The 24,993-nt window shown below is 35.6% G+C and overlaps 6 protein-coding genes across 7 annotated transcripts; 3 read left to right on the forward strand and 3 right to left on the reverse strand.

Annotated features, from left to right (window-relative positions):
- Positions 1-753: 753 nt before the first annotated feature.
- LOC107614618 (transcription factor bHLH18) lies at positions 754-3,140 on the reverse strand. The gene is given in 4 exon segments (XM_088496699.1): positions 754-910; positions 912-1,400; positions 2,154-2,678; positions 2,808-3,140. Coding segments are annotated over 4 exon segments (1,080 nt in total). The 5' UTR covers positions 2,844-3,140; the 3' UTR covers positions 754-880.
- Positions 3,141-8,232: 5,092 nt separating this feature from the next.
- LOC107614617 (transcription factor bHLH18-like) lies at positions 8,233-9,262 on the forward strand. Its single transcript, XM_088496701.1, has 3 exons — positions 8,233-8,508; positions 8,593-8,901; positions 8,985-9,262. Exons 1-3 carry the CDS (start codon positions 8,233-8,235, stop codon positions 9,120-9,122), a joined length of 723 nt encoding a protein of 240 aa, XP_088352827.1. The 3' UTR covers positions 9,123-9,262.
- Positions 9,263-9,898: 636 nt separating this feature from the next.
- Positions 9,899-15,101, reverse strand: BRIZ2 (zinc finger (C3HC4-type RING finger) family protein). 2 transcript variants are annotated; one of them, XM_016320247.3, is made up of 12 exons: positions 14,403-15,101; positions 12,605-13,035; positions 12,421-12,529; positions 12,230-12,344; positions 12,041-12,138; positions 11,697-11,803; positions 11,352-11,598; positions 11,216-11,269; positions 10,976-11,119; positions 10,782-10,846; positions 10,470-10,524; positions 9,899-10,314 (listed from the first exon to the last, which is right to left on the reverse strand). In XM_016320247.3, the coding sequence occupies exons 2-12, from the start codon at positions 12,922-12,924 to the stop codon at positions 10,168-10,170; spliced, it is 1,461 nt and encodes a 486-aa protein (XP_016175733.1). In that variant the 5' UTR covers positions 12,925-13,035; positions 14,403-15,101; the 3' UTR covers positions 9,899-10,167. The 2 variants fall into 2 exon arrangements, with proteins under 2 accessions (XP_016175733.1, XP_088352748.1); XM_088496622.1 differs by having other exon boundaries at positions 12,605-13,030; positions 14,403-14,871.
- Positions 15,102-16,155: 1,054 nt separating this feature from the next.
- LOC107618465 (3-isopropylmalate dehydrogenase 2, chloroplastic) lies at positions 16,156-19,465 on the reverse strand. The gene is made up of 10 exons (XM_088496597.1): positions 19,097-19,465; positions 18,759-19,000; positions 18,605-18,680; positions 18,414-18,502; positions 17,820-17,906; positions 17,380-17,496; positions 17,152-17,259; positions 16,953-17,006; positions 16,713-16,865; positions 16,156-16,581 (listed from the first exon to the last, which is right to left on the reverse strand). The coding sequence occupies exons 1-10, from the start codon at positions 19,314-19,316 to the stop codon at positions 16,504-16,506; spliced, it is 1,224 nt and encodes a 407-aa protein (XP_088352723.1). The 5' UTR covers positions 19,317-19,465; the 3' UTR covers positions 16,156-16,503.
- A 1,600-nt stretch (positions 19,466-21,065) lies between these two features.
- LOC107614616 (uncharacterized) lies at positions 21,066-21,937 on the forward strand. The gene has a single exon (XM_016316758.3). The coding sequence runs from the start codon at positions 21,184-21,186 to the stop codon at positions 21,799-21,801; it is 618 nt and encodes a 205-aa protein (XP_016172244.1). The 5' UTR covers positions 21,066-21,183; the 3' UTR covers positions 21,802-21,937.
- Positions 21,938-22,455: 518 nt separating this feature from the next.
- On the forward strand, positions 22,456-24,500 carry LOC107616851 (Major facilitator superfamily protein). The gene is made up of 2 exons (XM_088497326.1): positions 22,456-23,721; positions 23,812-24,500. The coding sequence occupies exons 1-2, from the start codon at positions 22,532-22,534 to the stop codon at positions 24,275-24,277; spliced, it is 1,656 nt and encodes a 551-aa protein (XP_088353452.1). The 5' UTR covers positions 22,456-22,531; the 3' UTR covers positions 24,278-24,500.
- The last annotated feature ends 493 nt before the right edge of the window (positions 24,501-24,993 follow it).

A 24,993-nucleotide genomic window follows, 5' to 3' on the forward strand; every position in this document is an offset into this window, starting at 1 on the left:
AATAATATTAATAATAGAAAAAAAATACTAGTGACATACTACAAAAAAGGACAAATATTTGAATTATATATATTACCTACTAATATTAATATTTAGGATACATGTAATTGGAAAATTATTCTAATAATATATATGGTTTCATAGTTAATTATTAGTATAATTTATTAACATTAACATTAAAAATAGTAATTTTTTTTTAAAATTTATCCAAAATATAATACAAGAATAAATATATACATGTCATTACTTACATTATATAAAAAATAAATCATTATAAAAACCAAATTATATTAATATTAATATGATATACAATAATGTTAGTTACTTAGAAAGAAAAAAAAAGTACATGCATAAAAATACATTGCTCATTGAGTCATAGAGTTATTAGGATATATTCTTCATGTTTTTATATGTCAATATGTCATACAAGCAAATGAGCAAGTTTTATGGGAGATGTGCGTGTCTAATGTCTGACATGATAAAATCACTAATTGGATTTACGAGGTGAAGTTGAGCATGATGGATGGTATATTATTGAGTGTATTCAAGTTGTTTATGTAAGTTATCTATTCAAGTTATGTCGAATGATACAATATAAAAGAATATTTATAGTGGCTAGAAGAATCGTAATAATAAAGACGTAATATTCTATAATAAATATTCAGATATACTAAATAATTCTAATTCATCCTAATTATATTCTAACAACACATATGCATACAAATAAATAGAATGCTTTATTTGAACGGCATGATCAGAAAATAAACATGGTACGTACTTATGGTGATTTTATTTGACAAATTAAGGGATTATTGTACTGATACAATAATTTAAAAAGAAAAACACGGAGCAGATACAAGTTGCAGGGTTTGATGATACACTAGTACGGATCAGTAGTGTTGTTGATCAATATTCAATAGCAGTTGGCGTAAATTTGTGAGGAGATCATGGAGTGTCATGGTGTAAGCATCTCCCATCTTGGCAATGATGGTAATACCCAGAGTCGAATTCCCAAATGGCAAAACGCTGCTCCCGGTCACACTCAGATGAAGATTTTCAAGCTGCTCCAATATCTTCACCTCAATTCCATTCTCCTTTTCGCAGTGGATCTCAATCAGCACCTCCTTCTCCTTCTCCAGCATTCTTGCTTCAACATCTGGGAGCACTTGTTTTTCCTCCTTGCTACGCCAATCCTCCACTTCTTCCTCCTCCTCCTCCTCCTCCTCCTCGCTGGTGCTGTCTTCGTTGTTCCGACACAACAGCTGAGTCTTGTTGAGGAATATGACTGGCTCTGTTGGGCCCCTCTTATTATCATTGTTCCGCTTTTCCAGCTCCCTCACACGTTCTTGAAGCTGTTTCACGTAATTGATGGCTTCCCCAAGTATAGAAGCCTTGTCCGTCTACACATACATATACATAGTGATCATGAGAAATTACTAGCTAGAACTAACACTACTTATCTATTGTTAAGTAAGGTGATCGAACAACGTAGCAACTACTAACTACTATCTAATATATTAATACAACATGATCTACTTAATTAGTCCGCTAATAACCTGTGATAGTATCTCTTTGGTACAATTTATTATATTATATTATAGGGCGTCATGTCGGGTTATGTTATCTGGCACATGTGATGTGATGATATTATTCTTACTTTTAATAATCCATTTTTGTTTTATTCTATCTCTACTCTCTAGATAGTACATTTTTAACATTTCTGCAACTGGTCTTTTGTTGAAAATAGCAAGACCCGCCGTCTTGATGCTTGTGAAGATCCAGAATATGAATTCCATTCTCTTATGGTGCAACTTATATGGAATTTTAAATTTTAATGATGCCATTTAATTTGAATTTGCGAGTTTTAATCAACTATATATATATACATCTAATAAACAATGATTATATAAAACAACTAAGATCTCGTATAGTATAGTAAAAGATTTGGATTCGTTCAATGCTGAGAGCTTAAGATAACAGGATCAAGTATATTTTATGATCTTTAAAATTTTTAGTGCAGTTTGGTTCTCTTTGTTTCCAATTTCGGTAAAACAATTAAGAGTGATGCATGTATATATATCCGATTTGATTTAGGCGAATTATAGGAATAGGTAGGTTGAAATTGAGTAAGTGATGGGATAGTTATTAGGTACCTTCTTCAAGCCAGGAATAGTGGCGGAGAGTGCTATGAACATCTGGGTGAGTTGCTGTCTTCTTTTTCTCTCAGCCATGATGTGATCCACAATCTGAGAGTCGTTTCGACTCTTCTTTGCTAGTCCTGGCTGGGGGTGGGGGACGGGGACGGGGACGGGGACGGGGACGGGGATCCTTGCTTGCTGCGGCTTCTGAGGAAGGTTCCGTTTCTTTGATAAGGAGGGCGAAGGGGTGGTAGTGGCAGCACCCGAACCCGCACCCGCACCCACCCCCACCGGTTGTTGTTGCTCTGCTATGGCAGGTATTATGGTTGAGTTATCGAAGGAGAGAATGAATGTTCTGGGCCTTTTTTCCTCCGTGCTCTCCGCCGTGCCGGTGGTGACGAGATCCACAGTAGAATGATTGTCACTAAAATCCGGTGGCATCTGCAGGATTTCTCTGAGGAAATCGTCATCATAATCAGGTGGCTTCTGGCACTGCTCCAATGATAAGAAGAAATCTCCATCATCATGGTGCTCTATTTCCTGTACGTATATATGTGCTTCTTATTAACAATTACTTTTAACAAATAATAAAACTATATAATACTAGCACTTTTCTCTTAGCTTATTATATTATACTATACTAGTTCTAGTTCAGTTGGTTGTAATTACCGTGTGTAGAGGCCAGTTCTCCCAACACTGCTCCATTCTTATTTTTAATTACAAGAAAGTGAGTGTGTTTGTTTTGTGGTATGAAGGGAAGAAGAAGAAGGATGTAAAGGAGGGTAGAGAGAATGAGGATGATATATGTGGAGAGGGAAGGGAGGGAAACTCGTTTATGATGCAGTATGATGAGGATGGATTCGGTGAAATGATTGAGGAAGGCAGGGGTCTGTGGTGGGGGACCATGCTTGTCATGTAAGAGGCACTTCATTTAATCAAAAACACATTAAGAGACCACATGGGACCTCTTCTTCCTCTACACACACCAACCACGCCCCCCTTTATTACTTTTCTATCTCACTCAGTAACTATTACTTTTCTTTTCTGAATCAAACACACACACACACTCTTTTTCTAGGGTACTTGCATCCAAGGATCGTTATTCTTGAAAATAAGCAACAAGTTACAAGGCTACAGTGGACCATCATTAATATGCACATCGCGGTGGACGAGCCTCACATGGGAGCATCCCTCTCCCAAAATGCTCTGTTTTAGTTTTGTCTCATTGGATATTTTTTTTATTTATATAAATAGAAAGCCAAAATGAGTAGCATTCACAGTTCTGTCAGAAATAAATAAATAACACAGGTGACCAAGTCCCGGAGTAGCATCTTGTAAAACCAGTATCCCTCTAACTATATATAAAATTCACTTCATTCATGAAAAGATTCACCGTTATGCCACGCACTGATGAAGTAATATTCTAAGTTTCTATTTCTATTTTAAACTTATGGTAAGGGCTAGTGCTTTTTATTAGTTGTGTATCTTCATGGACTACTAGTAATGAGTACATGTAGATATTCCTATATGGAAAAGTTTAACTTATCCATTCATTCAGATTAACACTCTCTCGTTCTCACAGTTATTGTAATCTAGCTGTAGCCATCTCTTGTTATACTTACGTTTTTACATGGTTAATTGGAAAACATCTTATTATGAGGCAGGAATATATATTGAAAACAGTAGTTTCTCATAAAAAAATATATATGTGAAAATGGTTGGTCACCACGAAAAAAATATGATTGAATTGGAATATATAATATATAGAGAACATATGTGAACAAATAAATGGAATAAAATCCACGCGGAAAAAACAAGGAAAGAGACGACGAGAAGAGTAGAAGGGACCAAACAATGAGATATGAGATAAAAGAAGATAGAAGTATATGTTTTGGTTAACAAGATTACAAGAACAAATAAAAAGACAAGAGAAGGTACTTATCTCCTTATTGACTCCTCAGTCCTCACCTCACAGGCTGTAAATATGCAGCCATTATTGAATATTTCTTTTTTTTTTCTTTTTTTTTTTTTTAGGTTTAATCACTACCTATATAGTGTATATATAATTATATACTAGCTAGCTATGATATTTTATTTGCTTTAATTTGTGACCATTATTACTCTTGTCTACAAATCAAACTTACCATGCAATTGTTGTTATTCGTACATAATGCAGACTTGCAGTATTTATTTATAATATATTAAACAGAACTTAAAGTAGTTTTTTAATCTATTTTTTAATTTTTTAATTTTTTATTATATTATGTCAATTTAAGTGGCTAATTATCATAATTTATTTATTACTTATGTAATTGAATTATTTTTGTTTTTAATTGAATTATTTTTAAACTTTTTTTTTAAATAAATACAATTGAAAACAATAAAAAATTTGTTAGTTCTCATAACATAATTTATCAAAAGACAATTAAAATCAACATAATTGTCTATTATATAATGAATCACTATAACCGATTACAAATAAATAATACAACCCATCACAACACAAATAATATAAATTTTAAATACAATTAATACCAACATAATTATCTATTATGTAATATTATAATGAATGATTTATAACGACTACAAATATCATAGAACAACATAAATATTTGTATACCTAAATAATGCATATTTTTAATTTTAAAATATCCACTCATATTCACAGTATAACTATTTTTAAAAAATTAAATTTTTATTTTTGTGATCTTATTACATAATATATTAAAAGAGATACCAAGAAAATTGAGAATTATTCTCAAACATTTAACTTTATTTCATATTTTTTCACAATCATAAGTTATAGTATAAAGAATGAACTATTACATTTTTATCTAAGATGGTTGGCATAGTCTAAATTCATTTTTTTATACTATAATTTAGGATTTTTTTATTTTTCTTCTCACTCTTAGGATATATTTTTTTAAGTTATTCAATAATTTTTATATTTTTTTATTCTTTATTTTTATATAGAATACTGTATGATTTTAATGTTAATATTATTTTTTTTAGTAAATATAAATTGAATAATAAAACATTTATCTTCTCCTTTTATATCCACTTTTTTTTTATATTTACTATATAAAATTATAATTTAGGGTTTTTCTTCATTTTTCTTCTTGCTCTCGACATCTATTTTTTTTTAGGTTACTCTATGCTTTTTTATATTCACTTACTCTTTATTTTTATATAAGATACTATATTCCTTCAATGTTAATATTATTTCGTTTTAATAGGTATAAATTAAGTAATAAAACATAATTTTTTTTTCATTTCATATTCACTCTACTTCTTATATTTACTATATAATTCACTTTACATTTTTTTTATTTTCTCTTTTTACATAATCTCATTTTTATTTATTTATTTATTTATTACCAAAAATAGAGAGATTCGAACTCGCGATCTCTTAGATGAGTATGTCATTTAAACTAACTCATATAATTTTATTCTTTTTTCTTTATTCTTACTAATAATATTTTACATAAGTATTTAAAGAATATAGTTGATGACTCTAACTCTTTTTTAGTTTGGTAAATGTGTATATTAAGTGCTAAATTCCTAAAACACTAGAATATATTGTCTCCTTTGTAGTTTTTTTTTTTTATTTTTAATCTAATTGTATTCATTAGATATATAATATATATTACTTTTTTTAACAATTCATATTTTTTAGTATTATTTAGTTATAATATTATTAAAATATATGATATTATTATGATTCATAAAAAATAAAATTAAAAAATTGAATATTAATTTTAACTATTGAAATATCATTTTGTATTTCATCTAAGAATTTTATGTTTGTATGGTAGTATTTAATAAAAATATTATTTATACACTAAAATTAATTATTAATATATTAATATATATATAAACACATTACACATGCAGTTTAATTTATTAAAAAAAATTATACCAAAAACAAAAAAGCTATACCAAAACAATATCTATTTTGCTTCTGCCCATCACGCGAGTCCAGATCTACTCATTGAATCATTTTACCCCGTACGTTTTGGAGATGGAAATCCTGATTTTCTCCACCCAAATAGTTTTGATTTTTGAAGATAAAAAGCAGTCAATTGAATGACAAGTGAGATAGCCTTGCACGGAATCTATATATATTATCTCACTCCTTCAATTAAAGTCGGTTTTGATAATACAAAAACGTCAAACTCTTTCAATTATTGCGGGACCATCTACTACTTAATCAATGAAACGGGGTACGGTTACAATAATTTACCATAACAGATGTCACACATTATAAATTTAAATTATTAAATCAATTGTTTTGTTTATGTGAGCAATAAGATACCCTTCACTAAAACACGCTCCGTTTTGCATAGAAGTACACTGTACACGTGCTGAATTTGTTTGGTTAGTTTAATTTGAGTGATGAAAAATTGTAAAAGCAGCTCTTAAATGTATCGTACTCGCGTTGTTCTACTTTTCAGCAATCATTGACCTCCTATGACAGTGATGTTCTTAAGTAAAACATTTATTAAATAAAGTAGCAACTTCAAGAAACATACATGCGTTGTACTTGAAATTTATTAGAGTGTGAATTAATGGTTGAAGTTAATAAGGTGAAAAGAATGTGAGCTATGTACCATGCACCCTTTCCCTGTCCCTAAAGTAAATTATAACTCAGCAAGTAGCAACTATGTAGAAATTGTTAGATTAAGAAAGCCATAAAGAGGAAGGGACAAACCGTTAATTATTGGCCATCGCAATTTCAATTTTTTTTTTCTTTTTTTTTTTGTGTCTTACATTACACACACTCATACAGACTAGAAGTAGAAAGATTTCTATATTCCATTGGGCTGCAATTCTAATTCTTCTTGAAGTTAGTTTATTTTGGACAATGGTTTGGGGTTGGGTTGTTACTCTGCCCAAATCTGAGCCACGTTAAATTCTTTGATCTGGGCCGACGGAGACGGCATTATATATTTTGTTTTTCTGTTTTAAAGTGATTGTGAGGGGAGGGCTAACATCCTGGCCACAAACCCACAAAACCCTTAAGCCAATTGTTCATCCATGTTACTAATGGACCACCTTTAATTAATTTGCTTTAAGCAATATAATAAGGAATGAAGTACAAAGCCATCGACCAAAAAAAAGAAAAAAAGGTACAAAGCCTGTTCCTATTAAGGAGCTAGCTAGCTTGGAATGAATGAAATACAAATACTCATGCTAAAGCAAGCTCTATCTTATCCAAGAGTCCATGACCAAAAAAAAAATCTTATCCAAGAGTGGAAGTTAATATATTTTTACACAGAATGGAGAAAGTTGATACAATTCGAATTAAGTTATTTATTAGCTTAACTAAAGAGGGATAAAATAATTAATAATCTAAGATCTACACTCTACATCAGTTAGTGTGTTGTGTATACAATAATCATTTGACATGTCTTGCATTACTCTGCATGCAAAGAAGGCCCGTTTTGGTGTGAATAATGAATGAGTATTGGGGCTGGCTCGCTGCTTCATGCCTTAATACAATTAGAAGAATGCTAGGGCCAGCAACTTTTGAGATTTATAACCATCAAATAGCTATCAATGAGGCTTTTAATGGTGTGAGATTAGTGTGAGATTTCATGCAATGGCTCACTATTCTTTGCTGGTTACATGCTGACCAGAATTTGATAAAGTTGCTGACTCCTAGATTTTTCCATACAATTATATTGCAGATGGCGGAAGCAAAGTCGATAGACGACAAGCGTTTTCATCCAAAGTAAAAGGAGGAAATTAAAGCGATGGAATCAATGAAAAAGTGATGTACGGGTTTTCAAACCCCTGTATATATCTAATATCTTCCTTTTCGTACCTCCTCTACAGTCACTTTTGGACCAATATATTGTATGATTTTCTTATCCCGTTTCATATCCTTAGAATGATGACGATATGTCGTTGCTTTTAAGTGCTGGAGAAGGACAGAAAACGAAAATGCAACATGTGTATATGTCCCTACTCCATTCATGGATCATGGATGGAATCCTGTAAAGTGTGAAATACTTGACATACACGCATCTCTAGTTAGCAATATAACAAACTTAACTTCGTTGCTTTTGGAATTTATATTATTTATTAGAAAATGGATGATGAAGTGAATGAATGCCTTTGCCGCACCAACAACTTTGATGAAGATTACCTCCTGAGAGATATCCTCCAGCAGCCGCAAGAAAGCAGCCAGACGGCCATCGGAAATAGGGCAACAAGTTCCTATATACTGTCTTTCGATAAATCGGCAAGTAAGAGGAGAAGAAGCGCTTCAGAGACGGCGGATCACATAATGTCAGAGAGGAACAGGAGACAGGAACTCTCTAGAAAGTTCATTGCACTTTCCGCAACTATACCTGGCTTGAAGAAGGTCACCTCTGATCTATCATCATCACTCTTCTAGTTATATCTATCAATGCACGCATGTAGTTGTGATTTATTTATTATTATGTAGACGGAGAAGGCGCACGTACTTGAAGAAGCCATAAAGTACGTGAAAGAACTAGAAGAGCGTGTGAAGGTGCTGGAAGAAGATGGCGAGATAAGCATAACGAGATCTCGTGTGTGCGGGTGCGGCGACGAGACACTTCCAGAAGTTGAAGCAAGAGTATTGGGGAAGCAACTGCTCATCAAAATTCATTGTGCCACTCAATGCGGCGTTCTCATCCAAATACTCTCCCAACTTCAACTCCTTCATCTTTCCATTTCCAGCAGTAACGTCTTGCCATTTGGGAACACTCTTGACATCACCATTATTGCTCACGTACGTAACCGATCCACAATTCTATATTCTCTTCTCTTCATTACTCACATTCACAACTACTCCATGTCTCCATCGTTCTACAGATGGGTCACAAATTCAGCTTCATAGTGAAGGATCTAGTCAAAACCCTGAGACAAGTGGCTATGCTCAAGGAAGAAGAAATCAGCACCTACCAAATATACCAGCCAAGTGCACTCATTAAGACTACATCTCATGTATGAATATTATTTTTAAGTTATTCAGTATAACTGAAATTCATATGCTTCGACTCTTGGAGTAACGTTACTCTTGTCTACATTCTTTGACCTCATAGCTGTATTACATGGACATGATATCCCTGTATACAAATAATAACATTACTTCCAACATTTTCTTTTCTTGTATTTGAGTCAACACTAATTAATATTTTATTTTTATTTACTAAAAGTGTTGATCTAATCCCCTAACATTTTACTCTTCTCTTCACAAATAACATCATGTCTTTTGTATACGATATGATATGACGGCGAATATTTTTCTTTACTCTCTAGCCAGTAGCAACAGTGTCAGAAAAAAAAAATAATAAATAAAGACAATAAAACATTTTGGAAAACAAGCTTCACTATTGGTCAAAAGGTGAACAAATCCATGTATCGTGAATGTATCATCTCGTTTTACTTAATTTATACGTAAAAGCTAATATATACAAATAGAACTGAATGCGATCCGAGTTGCTCGACTTACGAATAGCATTAACGTGTTCATGCATTACATAATACACTAAACTGTGATGGTAATCTCGAACGACATTTCTTCAATTGAATATTATATCTCCACTCAGCTTCGTCATTTCATGTGACTTGCTAGTTTTACATTTTATCCTTAGTAGTCAAGTCAAACAGTTACATAACATTGAACATTTGAACTCGATCAACAGTGTCAAATAATAATAATAAACTCATTAACTTAATCAACTAACGGTTAATCTTTTTTTTTTAATCAACTTGCGCAATATGTATCCGTCATAAAATTTATCTGCAATTTTATTGACTTTGCCATACCTTCGTTGACATGATTTGTCGTTTGTCTGCGTTTTTATGGCATCAATCCAATATTAGTACTCTCTATTTACAGAACTGAATAGATTCAAGATATACACCACAGTTCGAAACAACAAAAATTTCAGGTTGAAACATCTATACTAATGGATCCATATGCACAATTTTTATGAACATAACACGAATGATTCAAATCAGTGTGAGGACTTTAGCCGGATGATTCTTGTATTTATGGATTTTTGCCAACCTGAGAGTTATTAGTTGACGAGGATTCCTTTGATGAGGCAGACACAAGCCCATCTTTGATTTCGTTATGCTCAGGCAACTGTTGCTGTTCCGGCTTCACATCATCTAGACAAGTCATGAGATATCTAAGCTGCAGAGTTTAAGACAGTATCAAATAGCCGATCCATTTGGGTTGTATGATAAGCATAAGTATGTCACCCCTTATAAATATTAAATAACTACTGTACAAGTTTAACTCCCACATCAACCAATATAAAAATATATTAAGGAAAACGGTATTTTAACCTGCTCTTCCAGGTTTGCTACTCTCTCCTCCGACAGTTTTAAGAATTTTCTTTCCCTGGAAATAAGTCACACCATACAGATTTCAGACCTTTGGACCAAATTTCCAACCACTCAAGCTCAAGTAATAGGAATCAGTAGCACCAGAATTACATAATCGAAATTGCTAAAATTGCCAAACAAACATGAAAGCAGCAATTATGGACATTTGATTTAATCATGGAATCCTCATACTAAATAAGTAGTACATAAAGAGTAACTATTTTACAAAGAACAAATCAGGCCATAAGAAAGATATAAAAGATAAAACAATACCTCTCCTCAATCTCAAGCAACTTTGCTTTCCAAGCATCCTCATTTTTAACAAGATTCTCATTAAGCTGCAGACACAAAACACATAAACATTTGCAATACAATTTCCTGTCCTTATGATATATTAATGAGGTCCTGTGATTATGGAATGGGAATTTTTCATAAGAAATTCTTAACAATGGATTACAACTTATTACCTCCTCCAGAAATTTCTTCTCTTTGTTACATCTGTCAATCTTGGCCTGAATCTTCTGTTGTTTAAGACTGACAGCCTTCTGAACAGCTTTAGAGATTTTTGTCTCAGTTTCTTCTTTTACCTCTTGTAACAATGACTCAAAATACTACAATTAACACATAGAAAAGTGAGCAATTCGGGTATGTTGGACATGATGCAGCCTCAGCAGATTCACTGCAACTGACTACTAGAATCCACTTACAGATTTTTGGTTTTCAAGTTGAGTAGCAAGCAATTCATTGTACTCATTGACAATCTGCAAATGTAAAAAATAAAATTAAACTTACAGAAGAAGCCAAGATTTCAGAAAAATAATTTGACTAGTTTTGCAACATTACTGCTTCAACTTTACTATTAAGTAAAGCCTCGCTCATAGAATTATCTTCACAGCTGCAACTTCCACACCCATTCTCTGCATGAACACAGTGAGTGTTCAGCTCAACCAACTTCCCATCGGTTTTGGACTGAATAAGTCTATGAACATAGTTGTCTCCCGCAAAATCCCACACACGCTTAGTTTCCACATCTAGGGCATAGCAATGCTGTGTCTCTTTCCAGTGCATGATGGCATGTCCTGCTTTATATCTGAGACACCATTGTCTCGGGAATAAGATACATATGGCTGGGATACATTCAGCAAAGAAGCAGTATAAAAAACAAGGGTTGAAGACAAATTCCCTCACCTTCCACAGCCAACAAATCCGCATATAACACATATCCAAAGGTTCTCAGTGGTCCGACAAACAGAACATATCGATTTTTCAGCTTGCTGTTGGCAATAGCGGCACACCTGAATAAAATAGCGGGAAATTACTAAGCAGACAAGTACAGAGATTCAATAACTAGCACTACATCAAACTTATTTAGACATGCGAGCTAAATTAATGAAAAGTCCGAAAAGAACAATGAATTCAAACACCCAACCAGGCAAGCACGCAAAATAGTTCAAACAGCACAGTCAAGTGTACGCTATGTACATGTTAATGAATGTGACGCACAGAAAGGGATTGGCTCTGGAGGGACTTACAGGACAAGAAGAATCAGCCCATTTTGATATGCACGAACAATGAAAAGAATGATTACATATAGTGGTGAGAATTCCACTGGTGTCTTGATCTAACCGCTCTGCAGACAACACAAAACATGGATGGAGTCATAGATGATGGATAATATAATAGTGAGAGTGGGCAATGCATATCTAAAGGGGAGGTTGTACCAAGGCAAACTGGACATGTGGGCTGTTCAGTGGAGGTAGCATTGGATGGTTGGGCATGTTCAATGGAACCAGTGTACTGCACATCCAACGTGAAAAGAACACGGCAAACCTCAACCTACAATTGAAATAAGAAGAACAAGTAAGAGGCGGTGAGAGAGGCAGCTAATGGAGAAAAGAGAATGGAGAAGGACCTCCAGAGAGGAGAAACGGCGGCCATTGTAATGCTTGAAGAAGCTGTCGGTGGAGTCTTGATCGTCGAAGCGGATCAAAACGCTGTACTGATCTTCCGTTCCATCCATTCTGAAACAAGAAGGAAAGAAAGTGAGAGAGAGCAGTGAAGGGAAGAACAGAAGGGGGAAGGAGGGAGGGTAGTACCTGACAATGCGCATCTCAAGGATGTGGTGAAGGAAGGAACCACAGAACTGGCAGAAGTCGGCGTAGGTCATGTGATTGGGGACGCCGACGACGCAGACGAGGGGTTTGCGTCCAAAAGGGAGGGTAGAAGGGGGATCTTGGTCGGGGAAGAGATGCATGAGGCCGCGGGTCTCCTCGATCCTAGGGTTTCCGGAGGAGAAGTTGAAGACGGAGGTGGAGAATGATGAAGGCTCCTCGTTGGGGATTGGAATTGGAATTGGAATTGGAATTGGGATTGGCGGTGATGAAACGGCAGTGCTGGAACGCCAGCTAGTAGACATGGCTACACCTAATACTCAACCCTACGCGCGCACACACGTCTCTTAATCTTAATCACCTTTCCCTCCTGCTCCTGCTCCTGCTCCTCCCCTTCTCCTTCATTCCCCGCTTTCCTTAAAAGTAAATAATATACTCTTCAATTCACTATTCTACTACTCAATGTTTTCATAAATCATAATCCATTTCTTTTTCCTTTAAAAAATTTCAAAGGAAAATAAAGCCAATCTATATCTAATAACTGATTTTTGTTTTTTAAAAAAACTTTTTGAGTTTAAAATTTAAATAGTTCAGTTTCATAGTAATTTGTTGGATTAAGTAAGTTAGGTTATGAAAATTGAACCGGTCATTGAACTACTCTAATTACTGATTTATTGGTTTATTAATTTAATCGATTTAACCGTGGTTCAATAAAAAAACCGTTTATAAAAACACCTGATTCTGTAAAAATTCAATAAATAAAGTAACTGGTTCTATACTTCTATACACTCTTTTACTGCATTTTATTACTTCAAAAGGGGACATAAACAACTAGTTCTATGAATAAACAAACTACAATGATATGCAATGCCAAAAATAGGCCAATGATGAAATAATAAAGGATTTCTCTCTTCAATTCTATGTTCAAGCTTGTAGCAGACCAGAATTAGAGTAATACCTAGTCTTCCTTCTTAATTCTTATATACCTCAAAGAATTTTCTACAAAATGAAAATTAAACAAAATACACAGATTTAAAACAAAAACAAAACAACACTCAGAAATCAATCACGTCTTCCAAACACAGCCTTAAAACAAAACAGAACAACATTCAGAGTATGAGCATTGATCACAAAAAATTGATTTCTGAAACAAAACAAAAACAGCAGAACAACATTCAGAGTTTGAGCATTGATCACAAAATATTGATTTATGAAACAAAACAAAAACAGAAGAACATTCAGAGTTTGAGCATTGATAACAAAAAATTGATTTCTGAAACAAAACAAACACAGCAAAACCAGCAGAACAGCATTTAGAGTTTGAGCATTGATCACAAAAAATTGATTTCTGAAACAAAACAAACAATCAACAAAACAATGAAAACAGAATATTTTTTTCCTTCAGAAGAAGAAAACAATGAAAACATGAAACACATAATAAATCAATGATCACCAATTTCCAGAAAGAATCTCAAAGACAACAATAAATACACAACAATTTAGCAAATAAACAAGAACAAGACCTAAATAGAAAATCCAACAAATTAAATCGCAGAAACCTAACAATTTAGCAAATTAAAACAACAGCAGCCCAACAATTTAGCAAATTATCAGTCTATGAATTCAGTTTATTGTATACTTTAATTCAGTCTATGAAAAAAATCCAAACCACTACCAAATCAAATAGTTACTTATTGTAATAGAAATAAGAAGTTGCAGAGTTTGAAGCAGAGTATTGGTGTTGTGTGAGTGTATTGTCTGGTGGCGGGTTTAGGGAACTCACGGCGGCGACAAAAGAGAGCAGTTCGACGGCTAGGTGGAGCGCGCGCAGAGTTTGAAGCAGAGCAACGTGGCTTCCAGACGAACGCGAATGCGAACCCGAACGGTTAACGGCGAGTGAACGCGAACGGTGAACGCCGAGCAAACTTGAACGGCGAAGAACGCCAACGAAGACGACGGCTGAACGAAGACGCGAACGTGAACGGAAAACAAACGGCGGCGGAAGCGCGGCTGAGCAGACAAAGACGACGGACGCCGAGCTCGAGGAAGCAGCTGCGATCGGTGACAGCGAACAGGGGTTGAAGACTTGGAGCACGAGCTAAGCTAGATAGACGGACGGACGGCGGCAGTATGCCACTCCTTGCGGCGGTGGTGTAGGCTTACAGTGCTAGGGTTTTTTGGCCGAGTTTCTGGGAATGAAAGAAAGGGAGGGAGAAAGGGAGAAAGGGAGGGGGAGAAACGAAGGAGCTTCAGAACCAAGAATGAAAGTAAGCCAATTTTGACAAAAACGACACCGTTTCTTTTAAACCGGCCGGTTTACTGTCCGGTTCAACCGGCCGGAAACCATCCGATTCGGCGGTTCTTCTTCGATTTTTGGAGAAACGGTTTTGGGGCAAACAGGTCCGTGATTGCTGCAGGTTCGGCCGATTTTCAGATATTGAAGTTTTCAGCTAGAACAAAACCTGCGATTTTTCATTTCGGTGTTTATTATTACTTTTTAAATTGTTAAAAGTTATTGATTTTTCTTTGTGTTGTGGGACGCACGCCGACTTACTCAATATTTTGAGTTAAGACCGAGTCAAACTAATCTTTAATATTTAGTAACAAGGTTAAAAACACAATAGAAAATAAATTTGGGTGGAAAAAATATTTTATTTTTAATATTTTATACACTTACAACTCAAATTTTTACTCTTTATTTATAGCCATTCACCTCGATTAGGATTAAGATTTAATTTGGATAAATAGTTAACTAAATTTCTTTTAAAAAAATAGCTCAAACAATAAATACTTATATTAAAAGTAGTTTATAAATAAATTATTTTATATTTAATTTTTTAATTTTAAAAGTACGTATTTAAAAAAAATAATAAAAAAATTTTTATTATGAGAGAAATTATTTTTTTAACTTCTCTATAAATATTTAAATAACTTCTTAAAAAATTACAATTTAATAATTTACTAATTTTAAACTTCTCAAAGGCCTTAAATCTAACCAAGATCCAGATAGAGTGTCAAAAATATTCATTACAAATATCTAATATATTATATTTTATTGTTTTTGTAGATACTTCTAGATTATTTCACACTCTTCTTTATACTTTTATATACATTCACTCTCTTTTAGAATATCCTATGACTTTTCATAATCTTTCAGAATCTTCTAAAATATTTCAGGACCTTTTAAGATATTTTAAAACATTTTAAAAGAATATTATACAAATACAGTTAAATATAACATTTTAAAATTTATTGTGACATAATGCCTAAGAGAGTATGTCATCGCTTTTATATTCTACAAAGGGCCTAAACCAAAATTTTATCTTGTTTTAAAAAATATAAACAGATTGAATTTGAAAACCTTGTTAAAATAATTAATAAAAAAAAACTGAACTTTCATTCATTATTAGTTAATATAAAAAAACAATATAGGAGAAGTAGTGAGAAATGTTCCAGACGAATCGGCTACTGCTACTCTCTTACATTGATGAGAATTATCAATGGAGGTGCTGTAATTTATGATATCAACTATGGTATTTAAGAAATAAGATACTTTTAACTTTCGCATATTGTGCTTGTAATTGTTACAAGTAAATGAAGCCTCGGATTTCAAAAAAGAAAATAAAATACCGCTAGTTATTTCACCGTTACAAGCAGTTTCCAACGACTAATCATAATCCTGGGTAAAGAAAAAGGAAAATTGCCACTTTTCAACGATAAAGCACATATACGATGGGTAGGATATGAAACCAAAACATATAATGTAGGAGAAAGCCAAAACTCTGGAATAGGCAAATTCTTTCGGCTTTGAAAGTCATTTATCACCCACCAGAAAATAGAGATCTCCGAGCCAAAGCAGGTACTGAAATGAACTGGTCTACGTATCAAACTGCAGCAGCAGGAATGTGTGATTCTACTGACTTCAGTATCTCTTCACCAACTTGTTTGCATCCAACCAGCTTCTGCATAACACAATCCAAACATCAAGTTAGTCACCAAGGAGAAATTCCCTGGAGTGAAGTTTCATTTGCTTCCATGTCCATTTTCGTTATATAGTGTCAAGTGTTCAAAATAATAAAACAGAGATGCATACTGTTCCAGCAGAATATATGTCCGCAGTTCGAAATCCCCTGTTCAAAGTGTCCAGAACTGCTTTCTCTATTCTTTCAGCAGCCCTTTCTTCTCTAAGGCCATATTTCAAAAGCATAGCAGCACTAAGAACAGTAGCAAATGGGTTTGCCTTGTCCTGCATATAAATAATTATCGTGGTAGCAACTTAGTATCTGTGTTTACATGAAGGGAAATGAACAACATGAGTGTACCGGAAACCAACCTGTCCAGCAATATCAGGTGCAGAACCATGTATAGGTTCAAAAAGTCCAGGTCCCTGCTCCAACAAAAATCCAATAAACTCAAGTTGAAGTGGAAATGTTAACTTGCCCAAAAAATAGTCCAAAGAATTGCAGGATAAACTCAAGAAACATGCTCATCATCATCTATATTCTAATTCATTAAGAATACTCTTTTCATACCGAAGCACCAATGCTAGCAGAAGGAAGCATCCCAATGCTTCCAGTAATCATTGAAGCCTCATCCGATAATATATCGCCAAATATGTTGTTTGTTAAAACTGTGTCAAACTGCAAGATTCAGAGTGAGATATTATATCCCTTACATTTATACATATTTCTTTTGTAAATAGAAAATTGCATTACAAATAAATGAAATACAGATTATGCTAACTTGTTCCAGAAACATACCTGCTTTGGGTAGCGAACCAGTTGCATTGCGGCATTATCAACATACATGTGTGTGAGTTCGACATCAGGATATTCCAGTGCTAGTTCTGTAACTATTTTCCTCCAGAGCATTGATGCCTGAAGATTTAAAATATAATTATATTGTCAAATCTATCTCTTATGGCTTAGAACTATTAAATATACCATCAGAACTCAAGGCAAGTGACTTATACTTATTTGTCAAGGTTTCTGGGCCATATAACATAAACAGATTGTTAAAAGATGACAAATGATACAATCTTCCGGATTTCAAGTATAAGCAAGTTATGGCATGCAGCTTACCAATGAAAGAAAATGTAGATCATCTTAAAATATTCAGTATATCAAACCAGACTCAAGAAGCCGTGGACATTTCACAAAATTTCGCGGTAAGTGTTACGGCTAAAACCAGCACCACATACCTCTAATACATTGGCTTTGTCAACAGAACAAAGTTTTCCACGCCGCTTCCGAGCAATCTCAAATGCCAGACGAGCTATCCGATCAATCTGTCATATATATTGATGATCATGATCAGTAATTAATTAGAAGATCATAGATCCATTGAGAATGTACAAAATAGTTATAGAGACAAGAAAGGAACAACTTCTCACCATAAGAGAACTACAAGCTACTTCAGAGAAACCAAGAAAAAAAAAGTGCAAACTGTAAGCAACACATTAACTTAGATGTCCCTTCCACACAATCTTTTTTCCATCCTTCTTTATGAAAGAAACCCCTCCAACATAATCTCACATCAAACAATTGTGAAAGTTCTGAATCATTGGATATATTTTTCACAACATGTGTTGGCTCAATCGACTATTCTGAATCATTGTATAATAATAAAATCTGTAATCAAATAGTGCACATGAATTCTCTTCCACTTAAGTATTCAACCAAGGTCAACAACCTTGACAAATTCTATTGCAACCATAGCTTTTGTTTATATTTCACTCACAAATCACAAGCATGTTATAATTCATGCAGAGAAGCATGTCCAATTAGTAAGATACCTCATGAGCAGAGTAAATCTCAGTGTTAAATCCAGTCTCCTGGCCATTTTCATTGGTCCCAAAGCCCCTGGGTTTTCCAAAATATATACCTGAATAAGCAGAGAGCACGGACAAGAAGATTTAACCCTACGAATCAGGGGACAGCAACTAGAAATTCAGTATAATGAGTGGGGAACCGAAGGAGGACTGACCGCCAGTGAGTTCCCTCACAACAATGAGATCAACACCTTCGGCAACCTCTTTCTTAAGGGTTGAAGCATCCACCAACTAGAGGATAACCAGCACAAATTAAAAGGCATGCAGATTATTTCCATGTGAGAAGAAGCAGCAAGAGCTGATTAGTACCTGTGGGAAGACAGTGGCTGGTCTGAGATTTGCAAAAACTTGAAGGCCAGACCGGAGCTGAAGCAACCCAGTCTCTGGCTTCAGATGTTTCTCGTTTTTATCCCATTTATAGCCTCCAATGGCACCAAGAAGAACAGCATCGGATTGCTTCGAAACAGAAAGGGTCTCCTCGGGCATGGGGACTCCGGTGGCGTCCAATGCAGCGCCACCCAGAAGCATCTCTCGGAACTCGTATGTGATCCCTGACGCAATAAGGGGGGGGGGGGAGTTGGGAAATTGTGGGATTTTGAAGAGTAAAAGAGTGGATGAAGTTGGGAAAAGGGAAATGGGGAGGATACCTTCGAAGGAGCCGGCGAGGACAAGAACGTCTTTTGCGACGGAAATGACTTCGGTGCCGATGCCGTCGCCGGGGAGGAGGGTGATGGTGTAGGAGCGTTTGGAAGGAGGAGCGGCGGCTGCAGAACACCTTACGGAAACAGGCCTTGAGGAGGTGGATGAGAAGCGATTGAAGTGCGTGAGGGGCTTCGGAGGATGGAACAACTGCAGAGAAGGCGCCATTATTTTTCTGGGTTTCGAGCTCGACTCTTCTCCCACTCTCTTTAGTCTTTACTTCAGCTCATTGGACAATGGCCGACGCCTCCGCACTAACCTTTTCTTATTATCTTTTTTTTTTTATTATTCTTGCTAAAATTTTTTTTTGGTGTCTTAATGTTTTTAATTTTGTGGTTTATTATTTTTTTTTAAATTTTGGAGTGAGACTCGAATTCGCGACCTATAAATGGATATGGAAAAATTATTCCATTTGAATTATAGTTCGTTAGCTAATATTGACCATATTATATATATGTATATAAAATATAAATCAACAAATTAGTTATAGTATAAAAATAAATTAAATATTATATTATAGCTCAAATGGTATAGTCTTCTCGTACTTAATTAAGAGATTGCGGGTTTGAATCTCCTATCCTTAATAAAAAAATAAGTATATGAAGCCAATGAGTTATAACTCAAATGACATAGTCTCCCCATACTCAATGAAGAGGTTGCGAGTTCAAGTCTTCTATCTTTGGTAAAAAAAAAAAGATTAATTTATCAACAATAATACTTTGTGTATAAATATATATATTATTTTATATAACTTTGATGTTTTATATTTAAATCATCTAATTATTAAGCAATCTTTTTTAATGTAAAAAAAATTAAGATTTATAAATTATACCATTAAATACAATAGTCTCACTTTATTTATATCAGTCATAAATAAATCTTAGTCACACAAAACAGTCATACATAATCATTTCAAACTCCTAAAGATTTTCATAAATAGTGACATTTATCTAATCACAAATTCACAAGTTATTTTATCTTGACTGAAGCAAGAATTGGAGTGGTTTTGTGTGTGATTGTTTAGGTCCAGTTTGAAAAAATAGTTTAATTAAATTATTTTTAAAAAAATAATTTAAATAATAAATTATTATATTAAAAATAATTTATAAATAAGTTATTTTGTGTTTGAATTTTTAATTTTAAAAGTGTTTATTTTATAAAATATGATAAATGGTAATAATATTACGAGAGAAGTCATTTTTTTAATTTTTTTACCAACTTAAAAAGTGGAAATTAAATTTTAAAAATTACACCAGATATTAATACTACTACTTTTCATAAGTCAAAAACTCAGAGCTTGTTTAAAATGCTAAGAATTAAAATTCACTCAAAAATTGAATTCTTTTTCTTACTTTGGAATAACTAAAAATAAATGATTTGAATTACTTTAAGAATTCCAATTCTCATTTTTCTTTCGTTTGTAAATCAGAGATCTGATTTCTAAATCCACTCACACACTTTTTAAATTTGGATTCTATTCTATTAATATTCTATAGTCATTCCAAATTGAAATTGAGTTTCAAATAAAAATAAATTCTTTTTTTAAAAGAAATGGAATTCTTTTTCTCTTATTAAATAATTTCCAAACAAGCTCTCAAAAAATCTAAATGTCACACATTTTATAAGATAAAAAATAATTTTATATTTTTCAATCTTAAAAAATAAATTTGTCTTCGAATTAAAACATCAGAAATTTATTTATCCTTTTCTCGTATAAGTATATGTATACCTTTTTGTTTTATAAATTGAAAAAATAATAAAAGTATATATTGAACAGTATACCATGCCGCAAAAAACGTAATTCATTGTGTATAAAAGCTGAATTAAGGTTCTATCCGCAACTGATTCCCGTATACGACGCTCCCAAAAGATAACGAACTTAACAAACTTATAAGTTATAAATCCTAACAGGTATCTTTCTCTCTTCTCATTTCTCACTGCTAAATGCTCATGAAAAATCGCACACACTCTCTTTCTTTCTTTAGTTTCTTTCTTTACACCGTTTCAGCCACATCCAATTCGAATCAATTCAACAATGGCCGCTGTGGCTTCACCTTCCTCCAGAAACCAAACGCCGTCCTCCTCGCGCTCATTTTCCTACCCCTTCGCTTCATACACCTCCGCCAATTTCGCTCCCGGAGTCTCCCCCATCGTCCCCACGCGCTTCTCCTCCTCCTTTGGCCACCATCGGCGTTGTTCTTCCACCTCTTCGCCGCCGTGTCCAGCATCCGTGAGATTCTCCTCGGAGCAACCACCAGGTTCCCCCGGGCAACGCTCCACGGCGATAAACAAGAATCAGAGGAAAACCGACGCGATATCATCTTCGACGTCGAATCACCAGAGAAGGACGTGCATGTGTTCACCTACGACGCACCCTGGCTCCTTCCGCTGCTCCTACCACAAACGCCTCGCCGAACAGCAGCAGAAAACGGCGTTGCTTCATTGTGCTTCTTCTTCGAGTGGTAACACCCTAAATCTTCGAAGATTGGCGATGCAGAACTCGCTGGTGCGAATCGGAGGAGTGGAGGGCGAGCTGGTGAAGAAAGCTCTGTGTGCTCTGATCAGACCCTCCTCCCACAACCGTCGCCGCCGTGAAGCCTTTCAGCCAAGGCCGAGCCGCCTCTCCGTCATGTCCAAGGCAGAAGATTACTGACATTCTCTTCTTTTTGTTTCTTTGTTGATCAAATCATCCTTTTAATTTTTTTGCAAAAGGAGGATGCATTAAAAAGAAAAAAAAAAAGGTTCTATTGTGTGTGTTCTGAATCTGAGGCATATTGTTACTCTCTTGGAAGACTGGGAACCTTTATTTTTTTGGTACGCCCAGTGGAAAATTAGGACAGAGTTACCTGTAAAGTTAAGTTGAGTAGTGCCTGTGAATATTTTTTTTTGCCTTGTGATTGTGATGTTGAATTTGTGAATAGTATTTCTCTTTGAAAAGAAATAAGAAGGAAGACGTTCATGTTTCTAGTTTTTCTCTTTCAATTTTCGTTGAATAGATTATTTGTTTTATTTGTAGAAGGTAAGGCTGAGCGTGCAACGACAAGAGTGGATTATTGGGAATCTAGCATTGTAGTAGGTCAATTTGATTAGATAGATTAGATATATTATGATTATGATTTTGGATTTCATGTCCCACATTTACTTATGGAATGTACAGAATTCGACTTGAGTGATCCAAGTGTATGAAAATAGTAGGTGTTTTTGGACATCCAGAATCCTTGTCCTATAGGCCATTGCTACCAAGTTGTGAATGGCAATGGGGCTTGCAAAAGATTTATCTAAAAACCAAGAAGGTTAGGTTTGGACTGTTTGGTAAACTGAAATTCTTATCAAGACTGAGATTGAGATTGGTTGAAAGAAAGCAGTAACGAGAAGTAAGAAAAATGGTTGTGAAAGAGGGGAGCAGACCACCCTGGGTGGGTCTTGGCGCCGCTGCTTGGGTCCAAATAGCTGCGGGAAATGCCTACAACTTCCCGCTCTACTCCTCCGCCCTCAAATCCGTCTTGTCCCTCAACCAGCAGCAGCTCACCATCCTGGGCGTGGCCAACGACGTGGGCGAGAACGTGGGCATCCTCCCTGGCATTGCATGCAACTTCCTCCCTCCTTGGTCCCTCCTCCTCATTGGTGCTCTCCTCTGTTTCTTGGGCTATGGAGCTCTCTTCCTTGCTCTCACCGGAACTCTCTCTACCTTCCCCTATGTCCCCTTATGCCTTGCTCTATGTGTTGCCACCAACAGCAATGCATGGTTCGGGACTGCTGTTCTTGTTACCAACATGAGAAACTTCCCTCTCTCCCGAGGCACCATCTCCGGCATCCTCAAGGGCTATGTCGGGATCAGCGCCGCAGTCTACACTCTCATATACACCTTGTTGCTCAAACACTCTGCATCAAATCTTGTGCTCTTTCTCGCACTTGGAGTTCCCATTGCATGCTTGCTCATCATGTACTTCATTCGCCCCTGCACTCCTCCTTCTGGTGAAGACTCTTCTGTCCATTGCCATTTCCTCTTTGTTCAAGCCGCCAGTGTTTTACTTGCCACCTATCTTGTTACAACCACAATACTCTGCGACATCTTTTCTATCACTGGTGCTCTCTCTTATGTCCTAGCTGCTATAATGCTTCTGCTTCTCATGACTCCCCTTGCAATCCCTCTCAAGATGACACTATTCCCTTCCCATCCAAAGGCAAACAATGATGATCTTCATCCTGTTACCTCAAATCAAACCGATCCCTTGCTGGCACCATCTTCCTCGGCTGCCAGTCTTGTTGACGAGGATGCTTCAGATATTGAGACACTTCTTGCAGAGGGTGAGGGAGCTGTGACGGGTAACAAAAGGAGGCCCAAGAGGGGAGAAGACTTCAAGTTCAGAGAAGCCATAGTCAAGGCTGATTTCTGGCTTCTCTGGTTTGTTTACTTTTTTGGGGTTGGTTCAGGAGTAACGGTTCTCAACAATCTCGCTCAGATTGGAGTTGCTTTGGGAGCCAATGACACAACCATACTGCTCTCACTCTTCAGCTTTTGCAACTTTCTGGGTCGTCTTGGTGCCGGTGCTGTTTCTGAACACTTTGTTAGGTAAGACTAGCAGATTTTTGTGCAGTATTGTATACCTTTCGTTAGATTTTTAGCACAGCAACAGCGTCAAATTGTTGTAACATTTGACAGGTCCATAGCTCTGCCTCGAACAATTTGGATGACATGCACACAAATAATAATGATCATAGCATTTTGCCTCTATGCTTCAGCTCTTGACGGCACTCTCTATGCTGCAACGGCCTTGCTTGGGGTATGTTATGGGGTTCAGTACTCTATAATGGTTCCAACTGTGTCTGAGCTCTTTGGTCTCAAGAACTTTGGTATTACAAGTAACTTCATGATGCTAGGGAATCCAATTGGTGCCATTATTTTCTCTGCTTTGCTTGCTGGCACTGTGTATGATGCAGAAGCTGCTAAGCAAGGAAGCTCAACATGCTATGGTGCAAATTGCTTCAGGCTCACTTTTCTTATTCTTGCCGGTGTTGTTGGACTTGGTACCATCTTGAGTATCATTTTGACTCTCAGAATTCGCCCGGTCTATAAAATGCTCTATGCTGAGGGTTCATTTCGTCTCTCTCACACTTCAAGTCACTGAGGCTGCACAATCTTGCATAAAAAAGTTCCACTGCCATTCTTCAATAAGCATACAGCAACTACTACATCATGTTGCTACCCCAATCATCCTTTTTTTGTGTTACTTTGGCAAAAATTAGAGCATTAGGGTCCTTATTTTTGGATATGAGTTTCATGTATTCCACTTTATACGTATCAAATTAGCTTCCCTTTCCCCAAGGGGGGAAAAATATCGAATAGAATCTGTTCCGTCTGTGATGACCGAGGTTGATGATCTCCGGCCGAGCACTTGGATGCGTGGCTAGATTATATGTTGTCCTCGAGCAACGACGTGAGTTTAACCTCGGCCTTCTGAAACACGGCAGCGGGAGCACCTGCACAAAGCACTCCGACGCTCAAGTAAGTGGGAGAATAATTAATGAATAAAGAGTAAATAACTAGAAGTGAATGTGGAACCTGCCCCTTTCTGAATCAAGGGGTAAGATTTATAGGCTCCTCGAGTTTGCTGGTGAGCTCCTGTTAGTTCCGATATTCCTGGTCAAGTGCCGTTATGGATATCTTGTGAAGAGACGTGATTGAGTGGCGTATTCTGTTTCGGAGATAATTTATAAAGTTTGTTTGTTCAGTTCTGCTCGGTTCCGATTTTTAAGGTCAGTCTGCCACTGAACCTCCATGCCGATTATGGTGTGGTACGCATCATAGCCCCCCAGGTCGGCTAGCGTTCCGTATAGGTCGGTA

Source organism: Arachis ipaensis, chromosome B8, assembly GCF_059453495.1.
Source record: "Arachis ipaensis isolate K30076 ecotype BB chromosome B8, ASM5945349v1, whole genome shotgun sequence".
Classification (NCBI taxonomy): Eukaryota; Viridiplantae; Streptophyta; class Magnoliopsida; order Fabales; family Fabaceae; genus Arachis; species Arachis ipaensis.

What these genes read in the sequence shown, in the direction of transcription:
- LOC107618465 (XM_088496597.1), bottom strand. Translation starts at nt 19,316, where the DNA reads ATGGCGCCTTCTCTGCAGTTGTTCCATCCTCCGAAGCCCCTCACGCAC. An exon ending in TGTGAGGGAACTCACTGGCG is followed by an intron (nt 18,503 to 18,604) that starts GTCAGTCCTCCT and finishes CTGCTTATTCAG; the next exon opens with GTATATATTTTGGAAAACCC. An exon ending in AGATTTACTCTGCTCATGAG is followed by an intron (nt 17,907 to 18,413) that starts GTATCTTACTAA and finishes TATATATGACAG; the next exon opens with ATTGATCGGATAGCTCGTCT.
- LOC107614616 (XM_016316758.3), top strand. Translation starts at nt 21,184, where the DNA reads ATGGCCGCTGTGGCTTCACCTTCCTCCAGAAACCAAACGCCGTCCTCC.
- LOC107614617 (XM_088496701.1), top strand. Translation starts at nt 8,233, where the DNA reads ATGGATGATGAAGTGAATGAATGCCTTTGCCGCACCAACAACTTTGAT. An exon ending in CTATACCTGGCTTGAAGAAG is followed by an intron (nt 8,509 to 8,592) that starts GTCACCTCTGAT and finishes ATTATTATGTAG; the next exon opens with ACGGAGAAGGCGCACGTACT. An exon ending in ACATCACCATTATTGCTCAC is followed by an intron (nt 8,902 to 8,984) that starts GTACGTAACCGA and finishes ATCGTTCTACAG; the next exon opens with ATGGGTCACAAATTCAGCTT.
- BRIZ2 (XM_016320247.3), bottom strand. Translation starts at nt 12,924, where the DNA reads ATGTCTACTAGCTGGCGTTCCAGCACTGCCGTTTCATCACCGCCAATC. An exon ending in CTTGAGATGCGCATTGTCAG is followed by an intron (nt 12,530 to 12,604) that starts GTACTACCCTCC and finishes TTCTTGTTTCAG; the next exon opens with AATGGATGGAACGGAAGATC. An exon ending in GGATTTGTTGGCTGTGGAAG is followed by an intron (nt 11,599 to 11,696) that starts GTGAGGGAATTT and finishes ATGGTGTCTCAG; the next exon opens with ATATAAAGCAGGACATGCCA.
- LOC107616851 (XM_088497326.1), top strand. Translation starts at nt 22,532, where the DNA reads ATGGTTGTGAAAGAGGGGAGCAGACCACCCTGGGTGGGTCTTGGCGCC. An exon ending in GTTTCTGAACACTTTGTTAG is followed by an intron (nt 23,722 to 23,811) that starts GTAAGACTAGCA and finishes AACATTTGACAG; the next exon opens with GTCCATAGCTCTGCCTCGAA.